Genomic DNA, 24,695 nt, shown 5'->3' with positions numbered 1-24,695 from the left:
TAAGTTGTGTTGCGGTTTGTACAGGGATTCTGCAGCGTAATCACAGTAAAAGCCACAGAAGATCCGCAGGAGCACACAGTTTGGCGTAATCAAAGCTTCACACTCAATCGGCAGCAATATGCGTTTGCTGTGGATTTCTGCAACTCATTTACCTGCGTTTTTTTCCACTGCAGATTTTCTGTTGCTAAAAATCTGCAACGTTATCCTGCCTGTGGGAACAAACCCTAAGACCTTGTTCACACAGTGCAGATTTGCTGCAGAGTTTGCGTGCATTTTTTAAGCCAAGACCAGAATTGGGTCAAGCAGAGCTATAAGGGCTAGTTCACACAGTTTTCTGGCGCTGTTTTTGACGCGGAAACCGCGCCAAAAAATGGCTGAAATCGCCTCCCATTGATTTCAATGGGTGGCGTAGGCGCTTTTTCCCCGCGAGCAGAAAGAAAACCGCTTGCAGGGAAAAAAAGCGACATGCGCTTTCTTCCCACGGTTCCGTCTCTGACCTCCCATTGAGATCAATGGGAGGCAGATGAAGCGTTTTTGGCCGTGGCGCTCAATGGCCGCGGCTGAAAAACGCGGCAAATAAAGTCAGGCAGGGCAAAACCTGCCTCAAAATTCCTGAAGGAATAATTTTGAGGCTGATTTTTCTGCCTGCAAAAAACTCAGTGTGAACATACCTTTAGGCCTTTCTTTATATCTTTCTTCCATTGAGGTTCCGTTCCTGGCTTTGGCTTAAGGCCTCATTCACACGACCATAAGGATTTGTACTCTCTGCAAATACGGATGCACTTCCGTAGCCGTCTGTAATTGCAGAAGCGCCATGCCACATTTGCGGACAAGAATAGGACGTATTCTATGTTTTGCGGATCATTTGTACTGCTCAGACACATCTGTAAATATTGAGAAAGGTGTCCGTGGCCTATAGAAATGAATGGGTCTGCAGATTATCCATAATTACTTGATCCGTATCATGTAGAGTGCACGAGCCCTAAAAAATACATGCAAAATCTGCAGCAAATCTGCACTGTGTGAACAAGGCCTGAGAGTGGCTTCTGCTCCAGTGGACTCACTGATTTATTTAATGTGGATATGACAAAAATGTGCTAGTTGGGAATACCCCTTTAAGAATATATGCGTTGTATTAGTTAAATGCTTTCATCTACTTCCTCTTGTGTCTGAAGTAAACACCCTGGACTTCTGCACATGCCCGGGATTTCATATAACACTTCTACATTGTTCTCATTCCTGTGAAGTTCTGGAGGTCCCTGCGCCAAGAGCACCCAAGGGAGATCAGGTTGTTTACCTTCACCACAAGGGTGGAAACTAACAAAAGTATTCACCCCCTTTAAATGCACAATGTCCTACATAAAACAAACAAAATACACCCATTTGTGTTACCATGTTATCATTGGGTTTAGCCAATTATAGTGTTTGGGGATCGGGAACAAATTCCTTATTAATTTACTGCTTTTGCTGCATTCTCTTAGAGGGTCGCTAATCTTTACGTCTTAACTTACATGCAATTGAATGCGGCTTATTGTTCCCTGTTATCAGTCATTTTCAGACACGGGGAGAAGTTGACTTTAGTGTTCTTCAATGTGATTGTTGACATTGAGTATAGAAGAATACTTTATAGGCTCTGTCACCACATTATAAGTGCCCTGTCTCCTACTTAAGGAGATCGGCGCTATAATGTAGGTGACAGCAGTGCTTTTTATTTAAGAAAAACTATCTATTTTTACCACTTTATTAGCGATTTTTGATTTATGCTAATGAGTTGCTTAATGCCCAAGTGGGCGTATTTTTACTTTAGACCAAGTGGGCGTTGTACAGAGGAGTGTATGACGCTGACCAATCAGTCACCAATCAGCGTCATGCACTCCTCGCCATTCATTTACTCAGCGCATAGGGATCCTGCTAGATCCTTATGTGCTGTCTTATACTAACATATTAACAATACTGAAGTGTTTAGACAGTGAATAGACATTCCACGGGATGTCTATTCACAATCTCTGCACTTCGTTACTCTGTCTGTGGTAGTTACAGCCGTGGAAGCGTAATCTCGCGAGATCTCGCTGTAAATGACAGGTTACAACGAGATCACGCTTCGTCTGCTGTAACTACCACAGAAACAGTAACGAAGTGCAGAGATTGTGAATAGACATCCCGTGGAATGTCTATTCACTGTCTAAACACTTCAGTATTGTTAATGTGTTAGTATAAGACAGCACATAAGGATCTAGCAGGATCCCTATGCGCTGAGTAAATGAATGGAGAGGAGTGCATGACGCTGATTGGTCACTGATTGGTCAGCGTCATACACTCCTCTGTACAACGCCCACTTGGTCTAAAGTAAAAATACGCCCACTTGGGCATTAAGCAACTCATTAGCATAAATCTAAAATCGCTAATAAAGTGGTAAAAATAGATCGTTTTTTTAAATAAAAAGCATTACTGTCACCTACATTATAGCGCCGATCTCCTTATGTAGGAGATAGGACACTTATAATGTGGTGACAGAGCCTCTTTAAGGCCCTTTTACACTGGCCAATCCTGCGAGACATCGTTGATCGTCACGCGTTGCTCCTGTCACACGGAGCTATGGATGGGGACGGGTGGTCGTTACTCTGATCGCTCGTCCCCATACATTATTATCATGTCGGCAGTGCTTCTCCCTGTTTACATAGGCGATGTGCTGCCGACAACGATAATATTTTACTTTTTTAAAACTATATGATTAGCATCTGCTGATCGATCCCCTTATGTTAACGCTCGTCTGCCCGATAATCGTTCTGTGTAAAACCCTGTCTACACCCATCCAGTTCTGATCACTTCCAGAAAAGTTATTATACATCTATACGTAAAGGTGACCGCACAATCTAATAACTGTGGGCGGAAAGGTTATTTATCCTTACTCCCCTGTAGATGTGCACTGATGCGTGGGGTATAAGCCGCTGCCAGACACCCCTGGCAGCAGCTTATTTTCTGTGGGACCAATAGGTCGGGCATGTTGATATTCAACATGTCCAATCCATCTTTCCCCTCACGTGCCTTCAGGGGAGTGTTGGGAGACCCCCATACACAATAGAATGTTAACTCATTCCGCCGTAATCAGATGAACTTTGTCTAATGTGTTTGGGCACCTTAAAAGGTAACTGAACTTTAAAAAAAACTTTTTTGATGTGTCAGAGGTTTTGATTGGTGGGGGTCCGAGCACAGACCCCCACCGATCGCTAAAACAAAGTGACAGAAACACTCGGTGCCAATTTGTGCCTATTTGTTTTTAATCAGCTTTCCTTAGAAAACCGTGCGAGCAGTGTACGGACTCGGAGACTTTCTATTGACCTCGTACAACGCTCCGAGGAAAGACTATCGAAAATGTAGCGGCACGGCACTCGACCCGAGCACTTCCGGTGCTTCGTTTTAGTGATCAGTGGGGTTCTCTGTGCTCGGACCCCCCACCGATCAAAACTTCTGACCTGTCAAAAGTTTTTTTTAAAGTTCAGTTACCCTTTAAGCTGTGGAGTTTGTTTGGTGCCCCCCTTAAGTCATGGCTCGGCCATCAGTATGGCTGCTTTCATGGTGCACGCGCTCTTTTAAGCGTTCTGAGTCTGGGACACTAGAAACCAGCGGTTTGTTTGTCTTTTTTCCTGTTCAAACAGAATCATTAAAACAATCCCTAGTGACCCATCTGTGTCTCGCTCCATTTTGATCCATGCCATCTCCTCAGTATGATCTCTTGGCGAGAGATAAGCAGCATCAGGTGAGCCCCAGTGGAGCTGTTTACTCTCCACACCGCCTGTGTGCTCGCTTCTTGACCCGGCCTGCTGTTTTCCCCCTCCTGATTTCGGTTTGTGTGCTGATAGAAGTTTCCAGAGAGATAAGAATTTGCGTATTATTTATGCAGCACACAAAACAAACATTCTGCAATCTGCCGTGTTTCCACTGTGATGGGGATCGGGACATGTTGGTATCATGGCAGTGCCCCCAGCACCGGTACGGTAATAGGGGGGTAGTCTAATGTGCCGCACATAAATGCAGAGACCCTTCACATCTGCCGTCATGTTGTATGTCCTGGTAGAGTATCTCTTCTGCTTTTTTTTTTTTGCATACAGGGTGTGATCTCTGCTTCATTCACAGATCTGAGATGTTTTCCCTTATTTCCCGTGAGTGAGGAGAGCGCGCGCTCCTATGTACAGTTGTGGCCCTCAGTGTGTGTATGTAGTGCACCAGTTTACTAATATAGACTGTAATAAAATTAGGACGGTGGCTGCAGGATGAGCAGGATCAATTGATCAGTCTACTCCGTATGGCTGGGATATGAGATACATCTATAAGAAGCTCTATATATATATAATATATATATATATCCTGGCCTTGCCGAGCAAACTGGCCGATTCCTCCAACAAACACGCCAATTACCCTGCAGCTACAGTACCCAAGATCAGTGGTGGGCGAACATATATCCACACCATCAATATTAATAAGTTGAAGCACTATGTGTGTTATTGACGTACATGTAGATCAATGTGATCGCATGGGCACAGATGATGCTGTGCCCACCCGATCGCCAGTGGGACTGCAGTGCTAATGGCCATTTAACCCTTTAAGCATTGCAAACGCTGGGGCTAACCGTTTTATACAGACTAACTGTGCTAAGGTAGACATGCTATGTATGAAATGGGGTTGTCTGCGTAGCCATCATTGAGGGCACTGCTTCTCCCGTCTCCACATCTATTCATTTCCATTTTACATGAGGAACCTCCTTCTCTTCTATTGTAGGGAAGGTTGAACCTTACCCACCACGAAGACCGCCAAATGTCCCAATGACTGTCGGTGTATGGTGACAACTGCAGCTCTATGGCTTCTTTTTTTAAACTTATATCGAAGAATGTATAAAAACTAGGCAGTCTTTATGGACCCCTGAGACCACTCCAGGAGCCAATGTAACTTTTTTGTTATATCGTGACAATGACAAATTCGGCTCTGTTCACACTTCCTTTTTTTTACAGGAGCCACGACTGATATGACTGATCCGTTCTGATCCATCACGATAAGTTACGACGGATACGTTTTTGTTTTTTTCTCCATTGACTTATAATGGAACAGCCATGTTTTTTGGTCAGGTATCCGCTTTTTATGCTGGATACAATGCTGCAGCATGCTTCGCTATTCTGACCGTCAAAAAGCGATTGAATCCTGACTGAAAAGAACTAAGGCTCCGTTCACATCTGCGTCTGAGGCTCCGACGCAGATCCGGTCCAAACTGCTGGACAAAACAGTGTAGCATGCTGTGCTATTATGTCAGGTAAAACGAGGGACATCATGGCAGGAACCCGACGGCACCCATTGAAGTTGATGTGTACCGTTGGGTGCTGATGTCCTTCATGCAACGAACAGCGCTTCCAGTATTTTTGTGGTTCTGCTCCTACGACCGAGCAGAGCAACAGAAACACCAAACGCAGATGTGAACAGAGCCTAAGATATTGTTAAGCCACCTTCAAATATGCCCAAGGATATTCAGCCACACTGGTTATTAGTGACCGAGTCGCACGGTGGCCTTCAGAACTTTTCTGTGATTTTTCTTTTTGATTATTTTTTTTGCAGACCCATACGTTTTTGTTTTTTTCCTCGGACTATGTCCTCCGGTTTTTGAACACCGCTGAGTCACTTAATCCGATGGGGGATTTCCAGCAAATAATTAATCTGGATGGAAATGTTTTGCTTGGAATGGCTTAACACCCCTGCTGCTTTGTAAAAATAAATGCATGTATCTGCAGGACTCTGCAACAATGGGCCTGTACCCTGCCAACTGAGTCATCGGTGTGTACGTCGTGTCACAGGATTCATAGTGGTTTGGGAAATCCTCATCAGTGAGGGAATTAGGTAATAACAATGGCTACCCGTAGGTATAACTTTAGACAGATCCTTCTGTTTTGTGTCATCGGGGGTAACGTGAAGCATACTGGTGATGTGGCCATACACGTTAGTTAGATCTGGCCGATAACGCTCTTCCAATTCCTCCTGCGGGGAGTGCAGTGAGGAGGATCTGAGGGGTTTGGGACCCCCGTACTTCACGATCGGTGGGGGTCCCAGCAATCAGAAAATGATCACCTGTTCTTGGATAGGTGATTGTTAATGATTTGGGGAAAACCCCTTTAATGAACTTATTTGACCAAGCTGGACATGTATATTAATGGGAAGGGGGTAATAAACCACCCCTTCCCCCTCTATTACTTATTTCATGAGTACAGCTATTTTAAAGGGAACCGGTCATGTAAATGCATTCTGATTTGGTGGCGGCATGTTCTAGAGCAGGAGGAGCTGAGCAGGTCGGTATATAGTTTTGTAGGCAAAGATTGAGTATAACTTGTCATGTATTCCTCTAAATCTGGGCTTAGGAGTCCAGTGGGCGGTCCTTCTCAGTTTGCGGAACCACCCACTGGACTCTTGTCATGAACGAGCTGAGTTTAGATCAATAAATTACAAGTTATACTAAATCTTTTCCTACAAAACTATATATCGACCTGCTCCGCTCCTCCTGCTCTAGAACACGCCGCCACCAGATCAGACTGCGTTTTCTACATGACCGGTTCCCTTTAAGGATTTATTTCAATATATGATCAGATCTGTACTATTGAGCATCAGAAATTGTGAGCTATGGACATTTCCGCTAAATGGTAAAGGATCAGGTGTCAGACATCTGTTGGGGTCTTGACACGTCTTCTACAAGACAAACTGGAACATCTACATTGACGGAGCTTCTTGTCCTGTGCATTGTCTTGGGGCATTGAGTAGATCCCAGTCCTCCTCTACGAACACTCTTGTTTTGCTGCATTGTGTCACTCACGGCTGCATTTCTGGATGAGTGAGGCAATGCGTTGTCTGTGGGCTCTTATTAGATGCGATGCCATAAAGCAGATTTTGCTGCAGCACTTACTCTGGAAGGGGGTTTTAGGAAAACCTTTTCCCCATATTGAGTACTCTCGTGCCCATCTTCATAATGAGTTTATTGTTGAACATTACATGCCCTCCTGCCATTGTTTATAGAATGGCTTTCGTCATCTTCCCTTCCTTATCTGGACGTTCCGACCATGTGTTTTGATTCTTTTTTTTTTTTTTTTTTTTTCAGCGCCCTTGTTTACAACACAGATCTGCTGTGGATTTAGTTGTTTTCAGAAAGCAGCCTTATGTCCTATCCCATGGAAATGAAAATAAACAGCCCTGCTTAAGATAAGAAGCCTTGGGGTAAAGCGGAGAGCAAAATAAAGCAACAAAACATGAAAGTAAAAGGAATTTATAAGCAGAACTGTCCGCTCTAATAATCTTTTTAACCCATGCAGTTGGTGCGAATACCTTAGAAGAACCAGATCTCCAGGATCCCTACGTGTCGTTTACGCAGCCAATTAAATGGTCGCTAGTCGGCAGCACATCTCCCTGTGTATGGGCTGCCGACGTAATGGAAACGTGGGCGAGTGATCGTAGTAACTTTCGATCATCCCCGTTCATAACCGATTGTTGCGCCTTTTGAAAGGGCCAAATGAGCGCCGATCAACGAGATGTCTCGTTGATCGGCGCTCGTTTTCACAGCCCATATCGGGCCGTGTAAAAGATTTTATAGGGAGACTTGTTTGTGACTATTGTTATGGAAATCTGCTCTCCATGCAGTGGTTTCCTGGTGCAGAGCTGCAGTGTAAAGCATGGGGGAGGGACACTTTGCGCGTACGTACAGACGTAGCAGATTTGTTGCAGATTTGCTTAAGTATTGCACTGTTGATTCTGTCCCAGACTGCAGGTTGGAAAGCCTATTACAGGATATTTTCTTTACTTTTAACGTAAACCGTAAAATGAGGAACTTTAAGTATTTACATAGTTACTGTCCGCAGACAAAGACCCATTCTAAGGCCACTACTTTCACGGGTCAGTATTTTGCATCAGTTTTTGGGAGCCCAAATCGGGAGTGGAGAATAAACAGAAAAAGTATAATAGAAGATCTGCACCTCTCCCGTGTTATGGACCCACTCCTGATTTTGGCTTACAAATACTGTAGTAAAATACGCGTGTAAGGGTCTGTTCACACGGCCTATTTTCAGACGTAATTCGGGCATTTTACGCCTCGAATTACGCCTGATAAAACGGCTCCATTACGCCTACACACATCTGCCCATTGCTTTCAATGGGATTTACTGTGTTCTGTTCCCACGAGGTGTAATTGTACGCGTCGCTGTCAAAAGACGCCCGCGTCAAAGAAGTGCATGTCACTTCTTGGGACGTTATTGGAGCCGTTTTTCATTGACTCCATTGAAAAACCGCTCCAATAACGTCCGTGAAAAACGCGAGTAGTTACAAAAACGTCTGAAAATCAGGAGCAGTTTTCAGGCGAAAACAGCTCCGTAATTTCAGACGTATTTTGCTACTGCGTGTGAACATACCCTTCGTGTGAATGAGGCCTAAGAGGGACCCTTACAAGAGACCTCCAGCGCGATATCTCATGTTGGGGATACGGAAAGCTGAGATTTGGGCTGTTTTATTGTGGGATCTATTTATTGCTTTCATTACTGATATGGTGGGAACTTGGAGCTCACCGGTGGATCTTATTGCTTGGCTTGGTCCATTTGGACTCTGCGGAGCCATTACTCTGGCTTTAGTCATGAAGTTCCCCTGTGATCACTTTGCTTTCTCCCATGTCGGATTTGACGATGTAACTTGCAATGAAAACTTTACGTTGTAATAAAATGTTGTCGTCTGTCTTCCTTGCCTAAAGACATTGATATACAGTAAATCTGAATTGTGTATATACACTACTGCTGTCATAGTTGTATCTGGTCGAGCTCTCATTACTGTTCTTGTTTCCTCCTCAGAACCAGCACATCGTCCTACCCGTGCCTTCTCTGAGAGCTGATTGATCACGCCTGGGCCTTAGTCTTTCCATCACCATGAATGAAGTAATGGTGGTTAAGGAAGGCTGGCTACAAAAAAGAGGTGAGTGAGGCTAAGGCTTTGCAGATCGCATAATGGGTAATTGAGAAGAGGTACACACTAGTAATATATGACATACATAGAAGAGAGGGCACCACAGCAATGATCAAATGGGTTCACAATGATGGTTTTAGGTTTTGCCATCCAAGACCGAACGATCTGGTGTTTTTTTTTCCCCAACCCCATACCCTCTCCATGACTTGGGTCAATTCCCTACCTGCTTGCCTGCTAACAATGGCAGTCCTCTGGAGAGGTGCAAATGGGATGGGACCAACTTTGGGTTGATATCCTCTCTCCATAGCGACTGTATGGTCTGCCTCTATGGCAAGCACGCCCTTTGTATAGGGCAAGCAATTGTAGACCTCTTGGCTCCAGAGATGCTTGATTCGTCACAGTTGAAGCTTATATAGATCAGTGGAATACGTTCTATTGTTGAAGGCCGGCGTGAAGCTGTACGGGACTGAGCTGCCCACGTAACACTAGATTGACCCGATAGGAGAAGAACAGCGAGTCATGTAACAATACTGCAAAAACGTAGGTGTCACCTATCCTGGATCGCAGCCCAGGCGAAGTCTTAATTTGTAAAGCTGCGGACAGTAATTGCTTGACCTGTGATCTCCGTTCTGTACTATTTGCTGTTCTGTTCCGTGTTTTGAGCATCTCGTTCCACCACAAACACATTTATGTAATGCCCGACCAACTGTATCGCTGCACTAGGATGTGTTACGTGGATATTGCACTGCAGAGTCTTGTCTACTCATGGCGACCGTGTAATTGTATACCATCTGCATTGCTGTGTAATGTTGTGTAATCGTTACCGTATGTCGGGTTACGGTGTAATTGTATAGTCTTGTTTGTTTTATATAGTAGTGCTCTGCATTGAGGTGATGGGACTGGGTGGTTCATTACATGGAGAGGGAGATCCGTAACTTGAAGCTCGGCTGCAGCAGCGCAGTATTAAATCTTTGTTTACCTCATGGCTGCCCGTTGACTGTCGGGGACTGTCGCACAGCAAAAGAGACTGAAGAGATAAAGGATAAATTTGTCATTTTTTTGCTAGATGTGTTGGACCGTTTTTTGTTTTTTTTTAACTTTTCCTTATGCCACTTCGTGACTAGCGTACTTTACATATATATTTGCACTCTGTTAATACACTTGGTGCATTTTAAGAAGTAGTCTCGCCTCCTTTTTTAGACACTTTCCAAAATTTGTTGAGACAGGTGTAAAAATTGTCTAAAAGTTTACCACTTTTCCACCGGAATTCTTGCACCTTTTTCCTAATAAATCTCTACTACTGTTTTCTCTTGTAAGCCCAGGAACAGTTTTAGGGCCAGTTCAGAGTTTTTTGACTCGCTAACGTGGTCGGAAAAACAGCCGAAAATGGCTCCCATTGATTTAAATGGTAGGCGGAGGCGTTTTTTTCCTGCAAGCGGAAAGTCTCGCGGGAAAAAGAAGCGACATGCCCTATCTTCGGGCATTTACGTCTCCGACCTCCCATTGACATCAATGGGAGGCAGAGAAAGTGTATTTTGCGGCGCTCAATGTCTGCGGGCGAAAAACGCGGCAAACGGAGTGCAGGCAGATCAAAATTTTCTTCCTGCAAAAATCTCTGTGTGAACATACCCTTACCTCTGCATCACTCCCCTTGGTGTTACACATGTACATTAGCAGAAGTGGTCACTGTTTTATGCTTTATATGTCTAATTATTCTGCAAAAAGTTTCATAATTTTATAAATATCTTGAACGTTTCCAGGATTACAGCTTTATATTATAGTTTAGAGCTGCAGTCACCATTCTGCAGACTTCAGAGCTGAAATCTGCCAGCAATCCTTACTGGCTCCATTTACATGGGCCAATGATCGAGTGAACGAGCGTGCATACGAACATTTTCTCGATCTTTGCCCTGTGCAAACAAGGCAAAGACCAGCCAATGAACCAGCAAACGATCGCATCTTTTTGCGGCCAAATAAATGGTCGCTTGTCTGCAGCACATCTCCCTGTGCAACAGAGAGATGTGCTGCTGACATGATGCAAATGCATGGGGACGAACGATCAGAGTAATGATTTTGTCCCCATACTTAATGATCACTGCACCTTTTGAATGCGTCGGTAGACAATCTGTATTATTGATCTGCACTCGCTAAAGGTGGTTAAACACAGGAGCTCTCTCTGCAGATTTGCATTATAGGAAACTCAAATCTTCAACATACACTGTAAAATTGCCCAGGGTCCAGTATTAACCTATTCTTGTAAGTGCAGTGTGGGGTCTATGGGGGAATCTATCTAATAGAAAAGCTGCATTAAAGGCTATGTAGACCATTTAAGGCCTCATTCACACGGCAGGCTTTCCCGGCCGGGTGCCGGCCGTTCATAAATCGGCCGGCACCCAGCTGCATTAGGAATAATAGACCCCTAATGGGGCTATTCACACGACCGATTTTTTGACGGCCGGGAAATCCGGCCGTCAAAAAATAGGACATGCTCTATCTTCGCCCGGCTCCCATAGAAGTCTATGGGGCCGGGTATTACACGGCCATCACCGGAATGTGTTCCGAGTGATGGCCGGGTTTCCCGGCGCTTGCGCTCTATCTCCTCCTCACAGCGCAGAGTGCATGTGAGGAGGAGGAATTGATGCCATTCTGACGAATGGCGTCGCTGCACACTGTGTGGCAGGGCCGGGGTGTACAGCAGGTGGAGGGAGCGCTGCTCTGCTCTGGCTCCCTTCCCCTGCTTGTTAAAATCACCCTGGCCCGGCGACACCTTCCATGGCGCCGCTAGCAGCTGCTGCTGCTGCGGCTGCTACTACTGTAGCGACGCCACTATAGCAGAGCGGGGAGGTATCACCCCGCTCTGCTATGTGCTAGCCGCACTTTAGCTCCTTGAAGGAGCGGAATCCCCGTGTTTTCGGGGATTCCGCTCCTGGACAGAGCGCTTGATGTCTCTGTCCATATCTGGGCAGTGACATCAGGGGAAACTCCTGAAGCGGAATCCCCGAACACATGGGGATTCCCCTTCAGGAGTTGCCGCTGATGTCACTGTCCGGATCGGCCCGGCACGGATGCAAAACTTTATGCAAACCGGCCGGGCAGAATGGCCGATTTTACCGGCCGGCACTCGGGCTCGGGAACGACCCGTTCGTGTGAATCCCGCCTAAAGGGATTATGGTTATTATTTTTTTTAATAAAAAGGTCAAAGTGCTTGGTGAAACTTTATAATTAGTTTTCATTAAAAATCCTTTTTACCTTTTGGGATACAGCTGCTTTATATTCTCTATACAGAGCAGCTGTATCGTGCGCTAAGACCTAAGTCCATCAGTCCCGCGGACCTGTAATCGATCACATCTAAGTTATGAACTTAGATGTGATGGATAGCAGGTGGATCCTGTGTCAGAGACACGCAGGACCCGCTGACACTGAACCAGTCCGTCCCGCAGACCTGATGGGTACAGGATTCAGCAAACGATACAGCTGCTCTGCACAAAGTAGCTGTATCTCAAAGTAAAAATAATTCTTAATAAAAAATTTTTTAAAAGGTGGCGTGGCGTGGCTTGGATGTGGATCTGGCCGGACGCGTTTTGCTAGGGCTCCCATCTCTGGATCACCATTCTTGGTAATCCTCCTGTACGTGGGGTCCCAGCCCTCCTCCATGAGGTGTATCCTTACCAGCGGAGGCTGGTGCATCTTTTTGGACCAGTATTGGGGTCCTTGTTCCTGTCGGCCAGTTACAGCCTACTGACAGGGCTGAAGCCGCGGACTCGCATAGTGGCGGGAAGTCAGTGAGGCCGTGCACCGGAGGCTGTTCCATCCCTCCTCCTGTGTGCACCTGGTTATATGGGGAAGGCTCCCCCTACAGAGTGCGGGTCTCCTGGGGTGATATCCCTCCTCCACCTCGTGCTCTGCGTCCCGGGACTTTTGGGCCTGGTCTGGGGCTGCATCCCCGGCCTGGATTAATTACAGTGGCTGGACGCAGGCTACTCCCGGCCGGACCGGAACCTTACAGCTCCTCAGGAGCACCGACGGCACCTCCAATCGCTGGCCCAGGATTATAGGGTGGTGTGCCCAGCGTGCCAGCCTCAGGACGGACCCGGTCAGCCATTACAAGGCGGCTCACGCTGGTCGCAGCCGCCATTTTGGACTTCTCCTGGCAGTCCTTCCCTGCACCATCTGCGGACAGACACCCTGGGACTGCATATCACCACTGGTGAGTCCCCTCCTCGGAGGCATCCTCCCCTCTGCATACAAGCCCTGTTGCCATTAGGGCTAACTGGGAACTCTCCAACCCCGCAAGCTTCCACCTACTGCATGTGTTCTGCCTGGGAGCTCACTGGGACGGTACCGCTGACCCCTATTATACTGCTTTGTTGGTCTGCTTCATCCTGTGGCCTTATCTACACGTACTTCTCCTGTGCTGTCGACCAGACCACTGCTCTGTTGCCAAGATACCGCGCCACCACTTCTACAACGGGTCCCTCTTTCCCTGATGAAGACCCCCTTGGGTCCCTATACCATATTCACTCTCTTGTAATGTAACGCTCTAATATTGTCTGGGTGCTGAATCTCCTCCCAGGGGTCTTAATACGCATTGGTGCTCCATACACCTGTACTCGCAGCTACTTAACTCCCAGTCATGGCTCCTCCGAAATCCCAAATCAGCCGCTAAGCTGGACCAGTTTAGCAGAGCGGACGCCTTTTCAACTACGCCTTCTTCCTCACAGATCGCTGACCAAACCCTGGTGGATCCAGCCCAGCCGGCCTCTGCTACTAATCCTGACACATTGAAGGTACTGGCCGCCATTCATGTCAAACCACCCTCACCACACGTATTGAGGAGATTAAGGTTGATGTTTCTCTTCTACGCCAGGATGTACAGCACACCAAAGAAAGGGTGACGGAGGTGGAAAGTAGTCAGTACTCCGAAGGACCAAGCCCTGCCAATCTCTAGACGTATTGGAGACCTTAAACAGGGACTCGTCAGACTACATCAGCACCTGGACGACCAGAACAGACTGAGGCGCTGTAACCTTCGCTTTATAGGCTTGCCAGAGGGTTTGGAAACCTCCTCATCTGAATCCTACTTGGAAAATCTGCTCACTACCACCTTTGGCAGGGAGAAATTCTCCGTTATGTTTGCAGTGGCGAGGTCGCACCGTATTCTGTCCAACCTCTACCTCCGGGAGCGCCGCCACGCATGTTTATTGCTAAACTCCTCAACTACCGGGACAGGGACACTATCCTTAAACTCACATGAGAAAATGGATCAATTCCGTATGCCAACTCACGAGTCTCAGTTTACCCTGACTTTTCCATCGAGGCCCAGAAGAAGAGAGCTTTGTTCCTCACTGCCAAGAAAAAGCTTAGAGACTCTGTCACCACATTATAAGTGCCCTGTCTCCTACATATGGAGATCGGCGCTGTAATGTAGGTGACAGTAATGCTTTTTATTTAGAAAAACGATCAATTTTTACCACTTTTTATGAGCGATTTTTAGCTTTATGCTAATGAGTTTCTTAATGCCCAAGTGGCGTGTTTTTACTTTAGACCAAGTGGGCGTTGTACAGAGGAGTGTATGACGCTGACCAATCGGTGACCAATCAGCATCATGCACTTCTCTCCATTCGTTTACACCGCACTAGCGATATAGTTATATCGTTCTGTGCAGCCACATACACAAACACTAACATTACTGCAGTGTCCTGACAATGAATATACATCACTACCAGCCTGGACGCAATGTGTATTCAGAATCCTGACACGTCTGAATCTTTTCTGTGAGATTCCAGCAAGGCAAGCGTAATCTCGTTTACATCGTAATTTCCTTTTTCTGATACTGGTGAAATTTGGATTCGGACCAGAGTTTATAAAATCTGTTAAATTATTATACTCCTCCTCATGGGTGGCAGTAAATGGCTGGACTTCGGACCCCTCCCCTTTGTATTGAGTTACCCAACAAGGTTTCCCTCTTTCCCCTCTATTTGCGCTGGCAGTGGAACCTCTCGCTGAAATACTCAGAGAAGAACCCCGTATTATAGCTTTTAACCTCCCTCCTGTACAAGAAAAGGTCAGCATGTATGCGGATGACACCCTGTTGTATCTCGCTGACCCTGGGGCGTCCCTGCATATACTACATGACACGTTTTGGTTCAATGTCTGATTTATCCATTAATTGGTCTAAATCTCCTATTTTACCATAAGATATAGCAGTCCCTGTTGCCTCAGCGATCTCTACCCCACTTTCTGGTCCACCTCTGTTACGTATCTTGGTATACAGATCTCCAGATCAGTTTTTGATTTTGAAGCATTAAATATCACCCCTTTGATTTTCCTTTTTACGTACCAAGATTGCCAGATGGAACCAATTGCTCCGATCTACAGCTGCAAGAGTGAGTAGTTAAAATGACCCTAATGCCTAAAATCCTGTATATTCTCCAGCAATCTCCTGTATACCTCCCGGCCCGTTTATTACAGCGTATTGAAGGTATACTCACCTCCTTTGTGTGGAATAATGTTAGGTCTCGGGTGGCTAGCCGGCGTCTCTGCTCCCCATGGGATGAGGGAGGTGTATCTTTCACCAGTGTTAAATGGTACTTTATAGCTAGTCCGTTGTCTCACCTGGCGAGATGGGGAGCGGCCGAACGTGTGAGAGTTCAGCGCATGTTCTACTCCACTGGCATCACTAGGCGCACACCCCTATGGCACTGTAAAGCTCTCCCAGAATTGTTCAGCTCTCCTTTTGATATAACCTGGCATAAGAATGGTATTTGGTTTCTATCCCATGTATATTCTGACTCTGGTATTAAGACCTTCCCAGCGCTGCAGGAGGAATTTGCTCTCCCCTCCTCCCAATTGTTCTCTTATTTAAGGGTCAAACTTGCACTGGAGACTCAGCAGGGCCCCGGGGTAATAACGTACCAAAGCTTCCCACTTCCTAACTTTCTGCTTTCTCCTCCTGTTTAGCCATAAAGACAAGAAATCAGGTGTTTATCTGGAAAGTCTAGAGAATCTTTGCTTGTCCCGCTGAAATTAAAATGGGAGGGTGATGTAGGTCCGCTGTCTGATGAGTGGCACAGGACCGTCTCCTCTCCTAAAACTAGATCATCCAATTATAATGAGCGGCTCACACAATTTTTACGTATTGCATAGAGCGTATTATACCACCTCTAGAATACATAATTTTCGTCCTGACTACCATGATGAGTGCTCTAAATATGGGATCACTTCGGGTTCTTATCATTTTGGTGTGGTCTTGCCCCAAGGTGGCCGGGTTCTGGGATCAGGTTATCAAATTCCTGAACGATGAGGTGGGGTCTCCTGTCCCGCTGTGCCCTAAGATCTGTCTCTTCACTCCTGACCTGCAGATTATGACTCCCGTCATATCCATACAATTATTGTAGAGACATTATATTATTCCAAGACTTGGTTGTCCTGTCAGGCCCCTACGTTTGCAGAATGGCTGTCCCTGGTTGGTAGTATGTTACCTCACAAGAAATGGTTATTCCAACATAGAAACTGTCCTCTCAAATTAATAAAATTTGGGATGGATGGCTGCAGTCTCCTGTTACTGTCTGCACGTCCCCCCACGCAACATTTCTGACTCGCCCCCAGCCCTTAATCTGTTTGCTGCCACTGGTTTGGCTCATATTTGGCCCAGGTCCAGTTGGCCCCTCTTGCATTCCATGTATATAGTATACATTATAGACCTCTACTTGTAATATGGCGTAGGATGGGTCCTGATCTACTGCTGCATGGTACCTGACATGTTTAGACTTTTATACATCTCTACATGTGGAAACTGTTTGAGTTTTTAGTTAACTAGTTACTTTTTTGTATTCTGCTTTAGGCCTCATGCACACGAACGTATTTTTTTCCTCCCGTAAATACGGGTCCTTTGTCACCAGTATTCCACCCATATTTATGGATCCGTTTTCTCTGCACTAATCGTCAGCCCTACGTTGTCTTGGTGACGCGTCCCTCTTTTGACATCCAGTCCGACCTCCCTGGATGACGCGGCAATCCATGTGACCGCTGCAGCCTGTGATTGCCCTGTGATTGGCTGCAGCGGTCACATGGGATGAAACATCATCCCGGGAGGCCGGACTGGAGGAAGAAGAGGAGTTCTGGGTAAGTTAACTTTTAATACTATTCACTCCAGCTGTAGTCACTGTCCCGGGTGCTGAAAGAGTTACTGCCTATCAGTTAACTTTTTCAGCACCTTGGACAGTGACTATCCCCTGACGTCGCCTAGCAACGTTTTTACGTTCGTGTGCATGAGGCCTTAGGCAGTGATCGGCTTATGTGCACGGCCGTGATTTTCGGGTCGGCCGGCTGCGAAGTGTCACGCGCGAGCCGCCCGCAATTCGAGGGCCGCGCACATGGCCGTGTCCATTATTTGTTATGCGGTCCAGGCACCTGGGGCATGCACGGATCGTGGAAACCACGGTAGTGTGCATGGGCCTGTAGAAATGAATGGGGCTGCAATTCTCCTGTGGATTTTTGGGGGAATTGCGGCCGCAAAAGCATGCATGGGGCCTTACACACTGGTTCATAAACATTCAAGAAGTGTATACTTTTCAGATACCGTTGCTTGCTTTATACTGTATTGTCTGACATTTGTTTACTCTATGTATTGCATTGTCCTACTCAAATGTACTGGTGACTCCTCTGATGCATCGCTATATTGCTGAATTGCTGATGGACATGTCTACTTCTCACTGCTCTGTATTTACTTCTGATGTTTTAGGGGGAGTTCACATAGAGTTTTATGATGCGGAAACCGCGTCGCAAAACGCGCCAAAAAATGTCCGAAAATGAGACGGGAGGCAGAGAAAGCGTATTTCGCTGCGTTTTATGCCCGATTGCCGCGGGTGAAAAACGCTGCGAAAATCTGCCTCAAAATTCCAAACTGAATTTTGAGGCAGATTTTCTGTCTGCAAAAAACTCACGATACCAGAATATGGACTTCGATACCGATACTTTGTTTAGTATTGCGATTTCGATACTTTGCCAACAGTAATAATAAAAAAATAAGTTCTTCCATTTTCTGATGTGAGGCGCGAGGTGTGATGAAGAATTTAACCTCCACGTGCCTCACATTAATAGTAATTAACCCCATTATGTTTCTCAGTCATAATGGGTTAATGTGTGAGGTACATGATGGGGTCAATTACTATTAATGTGAGGCACAAGGAGGATAAATTTATCGCACCTCGTGCCCCACAATAAGTGATAGAAAGCCGTTTTTTATTTTATTTTTTTACAGCGTACACCATAAATGATGCAAAAAAAATTGTTGCGCAGGTTATTACGGCCGCGCCAATACCGAATATGTATATTTTATGTATTGAGACTTATTTTAATGTTTATTGTAAAAAAAAGGTGTATGTGTATTTTTTTTAAAAATTTAACATTACTTTATTTTTACTTTATTTTTAATCTGTAATGTCCTGGCATATATCTATATACTGATGGTAATGTCCTGGCATATATCTATATACTGATGGTAATGTACCGGTATATATCTATATACTGATGGTAATGTCCTGGCATATATCTATATACTGATGGTAATGTCCTGGCATATATCTATATACTGATGGTAATGTACTGGTATATATCTATATACTGATGGTAATGTCCTGGCATATATCTATATACTGATGGTAATGTCCTGGCATATATCTATATACTGATGGTAATGTCCTGGCATATATCTATATACTGATGGTAATGTCCTGGCATATATCTATATACTGATGGTAATGTCCTGGCATATATCTATATACTGATGGTAATGTCCTGGCATATATCTATATGCCAGTACATTAGCCTGTGTACCAATAGTACACAGGCAGTTGTTAGGACATACCTAAGTATGCCCTAACAGGAAATCTGGTAAGACAGCCCTGGGGTCCTTCATTGGACCATGGGCTGTCTGCCCATATATGGTATGTCCCTCAATCGCAGGGATTCCTGTGACGCTATCCAAGGGACACACCCCCCCCCCCTCCCCCCCCCACTTCTCATTTTCCCCTGAATGCTGCGGTCCGCTGTGATCGCAGCATTCAGGGGAATAACCGCGGAGGTGAGAGGTTTCTCTGATCATCTCCGTTATAGAGCGGGGCTGCGGCTGTGGAATACAGTTATTGCCCCGCTCCTGACAGGAAGTGCGTGCCCGGTCAGCACGAGGTGATGCGGCCGGCGCTGCACTAATGAGCGGCGGTTCAGGCACTGAAGACAGAACATGGGGGTGTTTTGCAGTGCGCCTGCCATGTTCTGTTTGCAGTGCCGCCTCTCATTAGTGCAGCGCCGGCCGCATTGCATCATCCTGACCGCGTGCACTTGTTAACAGGACTCAGGAGCAATGACTATCACATGGCCGCAGCCCCGCTCTCATACATTCATGTGTTACTATACTGAGCTGTGCGGCCGCACAGCTAAGTATCGAAATACATGAAATACCTGTATCGAACCGTTTGGGGATGCAGAGTATCAAAACAGTATCGAAGTTTCGATGCATCGTGCATCCCTAGTGTGAACCCAGCCTTACAATAAACTTCATTTGTGAATAAATAAAGTTGAACCAAACACACTGAACTTTTTATTAGAAGACATCTAGCTCAGCTTGTAGCTGGCGAAGATTTCCCTTTCTGGTGCACAGACAAAGTTACACGTAGTTTATGAAGAGGTGAGCGCGTGGTAATAAATAAGGCGCATTCTACTCCAGTGATCTTTATATTAAGGCTGACGTATGAACCGCCAGTCTTAATCTGCCCCTATATTCGTTTATTTTGCACTCGTTTCTCTCAGTAATTATTGTGCCAGTATTTTCCTCCCGTCTATAGATATTCACCACACACGGTTTTCCTTTAACACTGTGCGGCACAAATTCTTCACTTCACAGGCAGTTTGTGTAACGCACTCTGATCCAAAACAAATGTTTTATGCCTTTTTTAAATGCATCAATCAATAGATGTAATTAAAGAATTTTTTCAATCCAAGACCCCTGGAATGGCGCGGTGGTTGTTGTCTTTGTGTGGTTCTTGAATGGACGATCGCTCTCTATAGCCTGTGCCCCCGGGCTTCCTGTGATTTCATATAACCCTGCCTGACCTTACTGAATTCCTGAAATACCAGAGGCAGGATCCTAATAAAAAACACACCGCTGCAGAGTGAGAGGGACCGCGGAGGCCCCCGGTTTTCCCTTCACGTCCATGTTCTCTCTTCACGTCCATGTTCTCTCTTATACGGACAAGTACAAGTGCTGTAGTATTATATAATGTGCTCTAATCCTGTTACCTATGTGTAATCTGTTATATCCGGGTCTGGTTATGATTGGGACATGACTCCAAAATAGCTGGACATAATTAATCCTGTAATGTCAGCAACGCGTGAGTTTTATCGCCAGGCAAGGATAAACCGTCCTGCTAATGCCGCTCATACGGGGGTAGATGTCTCTCCACTTCTGACTGTTAGTAAGACGTCCTCACAATCGCTGAAGAGCCACAGGTTGCAGTCCGCAATATTTATCAAGTTGCTCCTTCTACGCGCAGGCACAGACTATATGGCCTAAGCATGTGGATCCCGCTTCTTAAATTCCAATATATTCAACCACATTTATTGCAAACAGGTGTATCAAATCAAGCACAACACCATGCGATCTCCATAGACAAACATTGCTAGTAGAATGGATCGTACTGAGAGACTTTGCACTGCCACAGGATGCCACCTTTGCCACATGTCAGTTTTCTGATCTGCCCAGTCACCTGTAAGTGCCATTATTATGAAGTGGAAGCTTCTAAGAGTAACAGCTCAGCTTTGAAGCACGAGCGCCAAGAACTGAAGCAGGGGGCAGATAGGGACCTCAGCTCAAGATCTAGGTGGCAGGAGCTTCATGAAATTGGTTTCTGTGGTCGAGCAGCTGCACAATGCCAAGTGTAGGCTGGAGCGGTGTAAAGAATGCCAACCCTAGAGCAGTGGAAACGTTGTGTTCTGTGGAGTGATGAATCAAATCTCACTATCTTGCAGAACTTTACCTATCAGAATACATAGTGACTGCTGTAACATTTGGTGGAGGAGGGATAATGGTCGCGGGCTGTTTTTCAGGGTTGGGACACTTATTTCAATTGAAAGGTTCATTCCACAGCATACAAAGACGTTTTAGAAAGTTGTAACTTCCAACTTTGTGGGAACAGTTCGGGGTTTGGCCCTTTTCTGTTCCAGCAGGACTGTGCCCCATGCACATGGTTGGGTGAGTTTAGTGTGGAAGAACTCGACCGGCCGCACAGAGTCCTGACCTCAACCCCATCCAACACCTTTGGGATGAACGGAGATTGTGAGCCAAGGCCCCCTCCTCCAACATCAGTGTCTCGCCTCACAAATGTTCTGGATGAATGGCCAAAAATCCCACAGAGCCCCCAAAAATCTTGTGAAAAGTCTTCCCAGAAGAGTGGAAACATTTTTAGCAAAAGTGGCCCGACTCCCTAACACCCATCATTTTAGGAAGGGATGTCCAGCAACTCATAGGTGTGATGTCGGGTGTCCACATTTCCGCTGTATCCGCCACTATAGGGGAGATAAACAACTGACGACGGGTTCAGTGGATTTTCACACAGTCTTTCATAGTACTTTTGTCTGGGAAGACACAACCCCTATAATGATTTTCCAGGGGATAATCATTCCAGTCCTAGCATAGATTGGTGTAGTTGAGTGTTTGCGTTGCCCAGAATCTCTAAACTCGTAGTTGTTAAAAATGGAGCATTTGGCCACGCATTTCACCCTCTGCAACACAATCGGTGAAATCCATGGACTATCTGTATGGCAAGATTCTGCAACACGTGGCTCTGAAGTCATCGCATGTCTGCAATCCACTGCAGTTTTGGTTTTGGAAATCTGCAACAAAAATTGATGCTGTGCAGACACCGCCTACATACACGGAAACACCATCTTTCATATGATCTTAAAAAAATCTTTTCGGGGGTCCTGCAACCCACATTTTGCAAATTCAAACCGGACCTTGGCAGCTGCTTATCACTATTCCCTGCGGTGACGACTACACTTGCGTGCGAACCTTTCAATGGAAGTCAATGAGTTACGGAAGAAGTGACCACTGAAAGGGAGTTTTCCAGGATTAGAAAAATGTCTCTTTTGCTTTTTGCACATTAATCGCGTCAATCTTGTCCATGGGTTGTGTCTGGTATTGCTGCACAGCCACGTTCACTTGAATACCAGGCACAACGCATGGGCAAGAGTGGAGCAGACTGGGCAACTACTTTATTGCAAGCTTTAATGTGTTCACTGCTGGAGTCAGCAAGAATTTTGCTTCACTACTTGAAGATAAGTTGGAAATTGCCCCACGGAGGACGGTGATCTCTATTATTTGTACTTTGCTGCTGCTCTCTGGAGGCTAATGCTTTTCTACTTGCAGCAGACGTGGTGATCTTATCAGCTGGCAGCCGTCTCTTGTACAACCAGGGGGGTTGTCACTTCCTCTGTTTGCATTCTCCTGCCAGCAAACCATAGTAAACAGTCAGGGACGGCCGCTCAGGACTACTAAATGTGCGCACGTATGAGCCGTGTACTCGTGCAGCCGATTTTAAGTCAAGTAGTGAGACTGGTGATCAGAACTTCTCAGGGACCCTCCAAGAAAGACAATATTGTGTCTGGTCAGGTGAAGGAATTGCATGAAGGGCCTTAAATGTAAAGAATTGGTGCAGACCCCAGGGGGCACACGTAGCCGAAATGCTGCAGATTTTCCTTCCGGATGGATAATTCTCAGCGGAATACAGTACCAGCCATGTACATGGGATTTGAACAAATCTTAGCCTACGTGTTGTGGAATTTTTCCACACGGAAATGGACCTGCGGTGCGGGTTTTAACCAGTTGAGGACCATACACTGTATATATACGGCACAGGTTTGGGCAGCTGAACGTTGGGTGCCTGGGACCCTGGAGAGAAGACGATCCGTTTTCACCACTTCTGTCTTCTCTGTGCTTTTGTGCACTTGGCTGAATGAGTGCAGTGTAAAGACTAGAGGACGCTGCCTCTATTAGTCCCGGTGGTCATGTGACTTGTCACATGATCGCCAGGATGCTGGTAGGTGGCTGATGCTGGGTCCATCTAGACCCCACATTGCCCTATAAGTGACAATCACTGTAACAGGGCTGATTTCCTGTGCAGTGCCAGTTACAGTGGAAAAATATTGTGTAAAAAAAAAATTATAAAATCGAATAATAAAGTCCCCCAAAGATCTTTTATGGACAGGCTGTAATAAATAAATAAAATAAAAATAATAAATTAAAATAATAAATTAAAATAAAAATTACATATAAAATACACCCCCCCCCCCCCAAAAAATGGTACTTCCGCCAATCATTGCCGTAAAGCTAGCTCTGTCCCAATTATCGTAAAATAGACCTTTTATTCAGTAACGCTGCATTAACAGAAACATTAATTCGAAAAAAGCACATATATTTTTTTTTCAACTATAAGCATAAAAATGCTTAAAAGAATCGTTTGAAAAGTAAGGCCAGAACCTGCATTAATCGTGAAAAAAATATCGTATCGCTAGCCCAGCCCAACAAATAAGTGTTACAGCTGTTTAAGTAACACGCTCTTAAAATGCCTGATTTCTGAACCGGTCCCTTTCTCTTGCAGTTTTTACCTCCTTAAGAGGGTTGAAATCTGCAGCAAAACTTGTATGTGTAATATCCTGGATTTTCTGAAAATCTTTGCAAAATTGGCAGTTTTGTGAACCAATGCCTTCTCATGCACTTGGCTGTATTACGGCTGAAAATGGCGAGGGCACTAAATAAAAGTCTCGCTGTAATTTTTAGTTTGCAACGTGGTTTTCCTTTTCTACTTCGTTCCTGCTGTGGATGACGATGACCTGCAGGAAAAACACTCAGGCGGAAGGAAAGCTGCTGCTAAAATGCAATATTGGAGAGCGTGGCCTCTGCGGATGAAGGGAAAGCCGTGTGCCAAGTCGCTGCCTGACCTGCAGCTGGTAAAATTAGCTTCCCGATTAGAGGCTATTTGTGGAACGTTGTGTTGAATTACCTAGAGTAACATTAACCCTTTCCCTACACGAGGCTCTATTCCACCTGAAACACCATTTACACAAAGTAGACTCGCATCAAGCACCATCAAATCCTTGTAAAAAATAAAAGCTTCCTGTAAATTTTTCTGCAGGTCCTCAAAATTGGAGGTCTGTGAGATAAAGTAGCGGTCAGACTCTCAACAGGGAACAGTAAAGGCTTATCGTCTTGTTACATTGTAATTCTAGTGTTGCCTGGACCGTGCTATTCTTTATGTAGGATACAGTATATTGTTAGGCCTCATGCCCACTTCAGGTTTTTTTTCGTCGGGGTGCTATCCGTTGTTTTAACGGATAGCACCCTGACACATTCATTTCAATGGGGCCATGCACACTTCCGTTGTTTTAACGGAACCGTGCGTCCGTTCCGTAAAAAATAGGACAGGTCCTACTCTCCTGCCCGTTTTTGACGGAACAGTCTCAGCCTTTTCAGTGATTATGGGCTGTGAAACAACGACTGCACACGGAAGCCATCCATGTGCGACCCGCGTCTCACGGAACAGTCATTAGCGGCCGTACAACAGCCGACACATGTGGAGATGTGGTGTGATGCTGTGATTTCTAGCCGCGTTGTACCAGTGATGGTATAAATTGCACGTAGACTACCGCTTTTAGTCATGTCTCGTGGGTTG

General features: G+C 45.6%; 1 protein-coding gene across 5 annotated transcripts in view; it reads left to right on the top strand.

Moving 5' to 3' along the window:
• Positions 1–24,695, top strand: part of AKT2 (AKT serine/threonine kinase 2) — a 58,177-nt gene that overhangs the window by 15,157 nt on the left and 18,325 nt on the right. For 4 of the 5 annotated variants that reach the window (XM_075836083.1, XM_075836079.1, XM_075836081.1 and 1 more), the window contains exon 2: positions 8,856–8,976. In XM_075836083.1, the coding sequence (XP_075692198.1) occupies positions 8,931–8,976 (46 nt within the window). In that variant the 5' untranslated portion in view covers positions 8,856–8,930. Of the gene's footprint in view, positions 1–7,261; positions 7,281–8,855; positions 8,977–24,695 lie in introns of those variants that run through there. The other variant, XM_075836080.1, reaches the window with a different exon arrangement.

This window comes from Rhinoderma darwinii, chromosome 8 (assembly GCF_050947455.1).
Source record: "Rhinoderma darwinii isolate aRhiDar2 chromosome 8, aRhiDar2.hap1, whole genome shotgun sequence".
Classification (NCBI taxonomy): domain Eukaryota; kingdom Metazoa; phylum Chordata; class Amphibia; order Anura; family Rhinodermatidae; genus Rhinoderma; species Rhinoderma darwinii.
This window is presented reverse-complemented; position numbering and strand designations above follow the sequence as displayed.